Raw genomic sequence first — 8,704 nt, forward strand, 5'->3', positions numbered from 1 at the left:
TTTTGGGGCGATACATAAGCGGCCACCACCCTAGTCACTGTACCTTCTTTGGAGCTTCCTACCTAGATGTCCACACTTGGAAAGAGACTGGGAAGGCCTTTGGCCTATCCCAGGAAAGGCAATCCTTCCGTTCTTAAGTTCTCTTCTGCTTCATTGTTCTTCTCTACCTTTCACCTTGAAAGAGAAGTGTTCATGTGTCTCCCAGTATCAGAGCTTTTTCAACAGACGCCTTACGAAGGCTGAGGCGGCATCTCTTGTGAGGAGCAGCAGTTAGTGCGGGCGACATTAATTTCCCCTCAGCATCTCAAGGAGCGGCTGAGCTGCTAAGTATGGGATGCGATAAGGGAAAGCCGGCTTGCCTGGCCGCTTGGTAGATAAGCGCTGTTCTGTATAAAAATTGCCACTCTGGGGGGGTGGGGGGAATGTTCCCCTCTAAAAGAAAAAGCGGCTCACGGCGGCAGAGTTCAAGAGAGTGGTTGACGAAAAAAGGGGGATTGAGCTATTGATACTGGCTTCAGAACTCAGCAAGAAGGGAATGTCGCAGCTGCGCTACTGGAGCGGGCGCATCATAGCGGCGGTGCGTGGATTGTGGTGAGGGAGGAAGGGACGCATTCGAATCTAGCCGTGAATTCACACTGTTTGTTTGTTTATTTATTGCAGCAACAACAACAAAAAGTCATAACCTGCTTGATTGCTTGCAAGATTCTCAAAGTGGCTTAAGACATGAAAACATAGCACCAAGAGGAAATTAGGTAAGAATTATTCAAAATGACAGCACCAAAGGGGTGGGGTGGGGGGGAAGAAAAAGTAAAAATGATGGAAGAATGAAAAATCTAGACCAGCCTTCCTCAGCCTGGTGCCCTCCGTTGTTTTGGACTTCAACTCCCATCAGCTCCAGCCAGCACAACTAATGGCCAGGAATTCTGGGAGTTGTATTCTGAAACATCTGGAGGGCACTAGGTTGGAGAAGACTGTTCTAGACTATCAGCGGCACCTACAACAAATTGCCGTGAGGAGTTTTTCTGTTTAGTTACCCAGCCAGCCAGCCAGCCAGCCTGCCAGCCAGCCATGCCCAACTCTACAATACTCTATTCCCCCTCCTCCTGCAACCATCACTCAGCTTTCTGTGGGCACTGAGCATACTCAATCCTCATTGCACTTGTTTTCGGGTTCCCCATCCTTAGAGCCCCCCCCCCAAGATTGTTTTGTACTTCCGCAAACCTTGGGATGCCCCCAACAATGCTGATACCTCCCACTTGGGTAGTGCTGTTTTGGCTACATGAGCATCGGCACTTACCGCCGAGCATCAGAAATAGAAGAGAACCAGGGTGCCACAACAGAAGAGGCCTTCGTCACAACCAAGGGCAGAGTGGCTTGGGTAAGGGCCTCTGAGGATGATCGTCACGCTCGGGGAGGTCATGTGGGAAAAGAAGGCCCTTTGCGTAGATGGATCCCAAGCCACTCAGAGCTTTAAATGTCATAACCAGCCATTTGAATTATCCTAATTGGGAATGGGCTGGGAACTTGGGATCATAGGAAGCTGCCTTTCTCCCAGTGCCAGCTCCAGGCTTTTGAGGGCCTTTGGGAAAAGCACCCTCCGTGGGCCCCCTCCCTCAGTGTGCCTACCTTCTCACCACCACCCTTGTCACCAGCTGCTCTTGTTCCTTCTCCTCTTCCTCATCATGGCTCCCGCTTGCTGGCTTGGCAGGCAGAGAGCCAGGGAGCAAGCAGGCCGTGGCATCTCCTGCTCCTCCTTCTCACCACCTCCGTCGTCTGGCCAGAGCGAGAGGCGGAGGAACAAGCAGGTTGCAATGGAGAAGAGCAGGAGCAACTCCAGGGGGCTTTTCTCAGTCAGCCCCTGCTGGGGTGTGGGCCCTCAGCGGCTGCCTAACCATTCCTGACCTTGATGCCAGCCCCAGAGCGATGAATAAAATTACGCCTACAGAAATAGGAAAATCTTGCTAAACAGATTTTGGAAAGAATGGGAAATCTTAAGGAACTTTTGGAACGCAAAGCCCAGCGTTATCTGTAGGCAACACGCTGAGCTGTTTACAATCTTCTTTCCCGCTTTGGTACTTCATTACCCAACGTACTCCATCAGTTATTGCCTCTCAGACTCCTCTCACACCGCCTTCTTTAATAATGTTATTTATTCATGATACTCATTGCACTCTGATATATTCATCATATTTATTGTCTTATTAATGTTTTATCATTCCCCCCGATTGATTAACATATTAAGAGATCTTATTACAGGCTGTATTTTAATTCCCATAAGATGGCTGGCGCGCTTTCATTTTGATGGTTAAACTTTTAATGACTTTTTTAAAAAAAAATCCATTTGGCTTGTAATAATATTATTGTTCATTAAAATTGCACTCTTTTTATTTGGAACACTATTTTTACACCAAGGGACAACAAAGGAAGAGGTGAGTTACCAGTGGCGGCTCCAGGTTTTGGAGGGCCCTTGGGCAAGAGACCCTCCATGGGCCCCCTCCTCAGTGGGTCGACCTTCTCACCGCCATTCTCACCAGCCGCTCTTGCTCCTCTCCTCTTCCTCTTCATTGCTACCTCTTGCTTGCTGGACCTCCATTGTCTGGGCCAGAGCAAGAGGCAGGGGAACAAGCAGGCTGCAATGGTGTCAGTGGGCCCCTGCTGGGTTGTGGGCAGGTGCCCAACCATGCCTACTCTTGACACTACCCTTGTGTGTAACCCTCAGGTCGTGCATCTGGGCATCTGTTTGGCCCCTGTGGGAAACACAGATCCACCAAGGGGACTGTCCTCTGCATCCCACCATTGGGAGCGCTGGTGTAGCGGTAAAGCTTGATGAGCAGGTGCTCATCATGGGAGCCCCCATAGCCACGGCCCCAATGGGAGGCCAAAAATTCAGGCTGCTTTGTTAATCTGTATCAACAAACCAGTTCTAGCAGTTCTCATCTCCACCAGGAGCAAGTCTTTTGTGAAGCAAACAGGCCTTGACTGCCCATTCCACACTAACCCAAAATACTTTGCATGACGACAGGGAACAATATATTGTTGCGAAAATCCATTCTTCTGCAGCTGCTCTGAGGATCGCAGCTAATCCCAGAGGGGACAGGGAAGCGTGAGGCAGGCAGCAAATGACATCAGCATCCCTGCTAATAAAAAAGTTCCAGTGTTGCCTCCCTGTGCGCCCTGCCTCCACTACGCCACTAATATTTCAGTTAGGGACGTTGGAGGAATCCAGTTGGGGCATGGAACCTGACAAGCTTTCATTGGTTCAGCCTCCCAAACTTTGGCACATCTTCTGCTAGCTGGCCCAACTCATCCTGCCGTGAATCAGGCCAGCTAGCAGATTTTCCGTATTTTTTTTTCATTCGCAGAAATAGACATTTGCACAAATTGCAGGCACGATTTGTGTAATTTGCACAGACGTTGGCCGCAATTTGTGCGAATGTCTATTTCCACACATAAAAAAAATACAGGAAAAGTTTCCAGATTTCGGAAAAACCCGCAGCTGGGCTCGCAAATGCAAGCCAATTCAGGCGCGCCGTGGAACTCCAGCGAGCCCAGAAGGGCCTGAATTCCCAGCAATGGACATCCCTAATTTCAATCAATCTACATTAACAAAAATAGCTCTGATATCAAAAACATTAGCAGAAAAACGAAGCACAAAACTCTACCCATGATTCCTCTGTTATTGTTCTGAATCGTACTGGCAGCCAATCATATACGATTCCACCCATTCCTTTTTTAATAGGTAGAATTGCAATTAAAAAACTCGCTAGATCAAATATAATCCTAGCAGCCTGATCTCTCAGCAAGAAAAGCAATACATCCTACTCAATCCCTTCCCCCACCCCCACTTCTCTATATTTTTCTCTCTAGGGGAACTATATAAACTGCACAGCAACATTATTCTCTCCCTCGGTTTCCGCTCCAGGTTGTCCACAAAGACACAAAGTTCTGCATAGGAGTCCCTCTGAACTGTCCTGACGTAACTGCAGAGGGGAAATTATTTTACCTTGCTAAAGCAATTACTCCGGCACTTTTGGATCAGTACATTTTATTCTGTATGGTGGAAGGGAGCTCCTGATATCCAATCTTAATTAAAAGGGGATATCAATAACCCAGAGTGAGGCCAGTGAAGGGGCATGGCCTGGAGAGCAGGGGTGGGGCCTGTGGAAAGTCGGGAGGGCCAGATTTGGCCCACGGGCTGAAGGTTTCTCACTTCTGCCATACTATAACTAGGCCTATGCAAATGCAGCTGAAACAACCGTGTACATTTTCCCTATTTACTCTTGCCTCTTCTCTCTTTCTTGTCCCCACCCCATACCAAATTCTAAATTGTAAGCTGATTGGGGCAGAGTACTGATGTCTTGTACTCTCTAAAGCACCGTGCACACTGGGGGCGTCAGCAGTTCTGGCCCGAGACTTTTAGCTGCCTGAGGTGAAGAACAAGATGGCATCCTCTCCCATTTCATGTACAAAAGCTGACCAGATGCTTTCTCCAACACTGTTGATGGAACAGCAACCTCCCTTGACTCTGAAGGCAGCAGGCTGACTTATGGAGCAGGGGGCAGGCCATGAGGTACACAGGTGCCTCCCCCAACACCTCACTGCCACCTCGGAGCATCTGCCGCCTGAAGCGACTGCTTCACCCTAACTAATGGTAGGGCCGGCCCCAGGTGTCAAAGAAAAAATGCGTAAATATGAAGTGGCAGTGAGGTGTTGGGAAAGAGATACTAATATGGCAGCTGGCATTCTCAACCATTTAGCCAAGTTTAATTGAATCCAACTCTTCTGGCAAGGGAAATGCACCTTGGGCATTCATGCTAAGAGGTGCGCTTGGTGACAAATAGACGTTTCTAATCATGGAGACAATTCAGCCTCGTTTGTGCAGAGCCGTGACTGCTCCCCACAGATCAATTTTCTCAAGCTTTTGTGTGTGTGTGTGTGTGTGTGTGTTTTCTTTCCTCCTCCTCTTCCTCCTCCTCCTCGCAAACAGGTTTATAGCTGTGCCTCCAGGAATTGAGCTGTCAGAGATAGTAGTTGTATTTGTATAAGGGAGAGATATACGGTCTACTTTGGGGCAAGAGTGAGTTCTTGTGCCAGAGGGCTTGGCTGAAGAGAGATAAGGGCCTCCTTTACGTAATGGGCCCTGGTTAAGTTTAGACTGGATATATATATTTTAAAATCCAGCCATTTCCAGTGAAGAAACAAACAAAACCATACCAGAAAACCCCGCAGACTAGTGTGGTTTGATCATGTTCCATCTGGAACCAGGAGTCCTTAAGTGCAGAGAGAGGAAAGTAGGTTAAAGGTGCATAAGGCAACCAAGGTCAGGATCCCAGCGAAACCTTTAAGAAGAATCCCATGTGTGCAAAAAGGAAAGGAAGCCATAGAAACATAGGAATTGTTAGGAAGCTGCCTTCTACTGAGTCAGACCATTCGTTCATCTAGCAACAGTATCGTCAACATCAGGAATGGTGAACCTCAGGCCTGGAGACCAGTTCTGGCCCTCTTGGGGTCACAATCCAGCCACCCAGATTTCCCAAGAGGGCCCCACCCCTGTCCATAGCCCCCCCCCCCCGTTTCCCCCAACAGCCAATAATTTGGTGGCTTCCTGGCTTTTGTGCAGTTTTTTTCCCGATGTTAAAAAGTTGAAATCTTTGTCCTACTGTTTAGTTCCTGGTAGTAACAGCTTTCAGTTACTGGTAAAAATATGCTGGCATTTTTTGGCTCCACCCCTTTTGCCTTTGGCCCTGCCCCCTTTGTCTTTGACTCCATCCACCTTTGGAATGCGGCCCATGAGAGCTTCTCTGGTCCCTTGCCCTGAAAGAGCTTCAAACTCCTGGCTAACACTGACTGGCAGCAACAGCTCTCCAGGGTTTCAGGCAAGATTCTTTCCTAGCCTACCTGGAGATGTCAGGAATCAAACCTGGGACCTTCTGCAAGCAAGTAGCTCTACCACTGAGCTACAGCCCTCCTTTATGGAGCCATGTTGGTCCATAAGACAAAGAAAAAAATCCACATTCATGAAGACCTTGTTATGATCACACATCACAAAATACTGAGCACACCTTTCAGATCACTAGAACAGGTGGGATGCAAAGCAAAGCACGGAGCAGAGGGCAAGGAAGAAAAGAACCTGGCTCACCCCACTTATTGGAACGACGAGAGGAGAGGTTCCAGGGCTGCGATGCATGCCCAGGTTGGTTCTCTTTGGGGGGCTCTGGAGGTTTATGGGTGTCAAAGAATATTTGCATTTATTTATAAATATACAGGTGGAGGCAAACAAGCTTATACTATAGCTGTGTGCAAACGGCCTCTTGAAATTCTCCACCTTACTTGTGGGCAGAGAAACTGGGGAGACTATTTCCCTGAATTTCTTCAAGAGGTGGAGAAATTCTCCACAGTTTCTCCCCGGTAGGGCTCCCCATTGGCAGGGCTTGTAGCACAGCTGCTTTCTTTGGAAGTAAGGATTCTGCGGGGTTTCATGCTGCAACAGCATCAACTGTCTTGGCAGGCCGGCCCCCAGTTTGCGTCCACTGTGGTGCAGGTGGGGGCGGTGTGGTGTCCAGCTCCAGGGATGAGTTGGAGTTAGTGCTCTGCCAAAATCTGTCCTCCAATTTCCTGAAAGTTTTCTCCCCCCATGAAAGAGGCTTCCATTGTCCTGCCTCATTCCGGATGTTTTATAATGTGTTTTTGTGGTGTTTTTGAGCTTACCTAATCCCAGCCAGCCTCCCAGGCTGCCTGCACATCCTGATCTGAAAAAGCCCTGTGGGAGGAATTACCCACGGTGCCTTAAACTGGGCTTTAATTGAAGCGTAGGAAGCTGGGGAGGCTAGGTGGCTGGAGAGATGATTGTACAGTGAAAAACAAGATACTTGTGCTCACTCCTTGGCCATCCCCTAAGTAAGCTAAGCCCAAGAAACCCAACCCATGAGAATTTCTCCAAAATTTCTTCACCACTGAATTTCTTTTAAAAAGCAATTTATCTTCTATCAAATTGAATGAGAATGGTCAAAAAACATGTGGGAGAAAGTTTCAGCACAGCATTAGCTTATACCAGCTGTTTGCACCCTGGTGTCCTCCAGATGTTGACTCCAGGTTATTGATGGCCCTTGAACAAGACACCTTCACTAGTCCCCTCCCTCATTGAGTCTCCCTTCTCATCGCCATGGTCATCAGCCGCTCTGGCTCCTCCTCCTCTTTCCCATCATGGCTTCCACTCGCTTGCTTGATGGGCAGAGAGCCAGGGAGAAAGTAGGCCGTGGCATCTCCTCCTTCTCACCACCGCCATTGTCTGGTCCAGAGCGAGAGGCAGGGGGACAAGCAGGTTACAGTGGTGAAGAGAAGGAACAATTCCAGGGGGCTCTTGTCAGTGGCCCCTGCTGGGATGTGGGCCCTCAGCAAATGCCCAACCATGCCTACCCTTGACACTGGCCTTGCAGTTATGAATAAAATTACTCAGACATAATACAGGAAAATCTCACTAAACAGATTTAGGGAAGAATCGGAAATCTTCAGGACGTTTTGGAATGCAGTGCCCAACCTCATGTGGGCCATGGCAGGTGCCTGACCATGCCTACCCATGATGCTGGTCCTGAGTCCAACACATCTGGAGGGCAACCAGATGGGGAAAGCTGGCTTAAAACCAGGAATCAGCAAAACTCACTCATGCCGAAGTTCTCTGAATTCCACCCCGAAGCTCATTCTGACCCGTGTCCATGTCAGCTTGCAAACTTTTTTTCTTTTTACATGAATATGCACACGTATTTTTGTGTGTGTTTCCCCAAATATATGTATCGGTCGTGTACATTTTTGAAATGTACACATTTTTCTCCCATTGATTCAAATGGCTTTCAGCAAACTGGTTAACTGGGGAATGATGGGAGGTGTAGTCCAAAGCTGGAAGGCATATTTTTCTGGATTTTTCAAAACTACATATTTTTCCCCATGGGCATTTTTCAAAAGGAAACATTTCATGAGCATCTCTCAAATGTGTGCATGTTTTGAACACATTTTTGCTCGTTCCTCGAATTGCATTGCAAGCTTGGAAATGGATGGGCTTTGAACACACACTGCATTCAGTTTCTCATTTGGTTCCAGGAGGTGTGCAAACTAGTGAATTCTGGTCCAAAACAAACTGAAACAAATTTCTCATCCATAGGTTATACACCACTGTGGTGCAGTGGTTAGAGTGTTGGACTGGGACTCGGGAGGCCAGGGTTCACGTCCCCACTTGGTCATCGAAGCTCACTGGTGACTTTGGGCCGGCCACCAACTCTCAGCTTTGCTTGGATTTGTGAAGGTTTGAGGCCTGCAGGGGCAAAGGAAAAAGGGTCAGGTTTAGAGGCCTGGAGTTTTCTGTTGGGAGGAGGTAACCCTGAGAAGCGTAGTTTCATTTCTCTGCTTAAGTGTTAGTTTCATTTCTCCACTTAAGTTTAATTTCTTCAGGTTTGAAGCAGTACTTTTGGTTTTGAAGGAGGAGGGTATATGAAGAGAGTGAGAGAGCCAGTAAGAGCAGAGACAGCCAGAGCCTGAAGTGAGAGCAGAGTCTGAAGAGGGAGCAAGAAGAAACAGCCTGTGGTAAAGGAACTGCATTTTGCAAATTTTCTTTTCTTTTTAAACCTTTTGTATCACTTAGCTCTATTGTATAAATACCTTTAGTTGAAATTTGTTAGCTTTAAATCTACTAGTAAACTGTTGTGGTTAAACC

The 8,704-nt window shown here is 47.8% G+C and overlaps 1 protein-coding gene across 2 annotated transcripts in view; it reads left to right on the forward strand.

Annotated features, from left to right (window-relative positions):
* C15H1orf159 (chromosome 15 C1orf159 homolog) overlaps nt 1-8,704 on the forward strand; it is a 71,987-nt gene extending 63,283 nt beyond the window's left edge. The window contains exons 10-11 of one of the 2 annotated variants that reach the window (XR_014786086.1): nt 661-752; nt 8,443-8,704. Coding sequence is in view for 1 of the 2 variants with exons in the window: in XM_084822384.1 (XP_084678510.1) it covers nt 661-720 (60 nt within the window). In the remaining variant the exon portion in view is untranslated. The remainder of the gene's footprint in view (nt 1-660; nt 753-8,442) is intronic. The other variant, XM_084822384.1, reaches the window with a different exon arrangement.

This window comes from Heloderma suspectum, chromosome 15 (assembly GCF_057233095.1).
Source record: "Heloderma suspectum isolate Gila_16-S chromosome 15, 16-S_ref, whole genome shotgun sequence".
Classification (NCBI taxonomy): Eukaryota; Metazoa; Chordata; class Lepidosauria; order Squamata; family Helodermatidae; genus Heloderma; species Heloderma suspectum.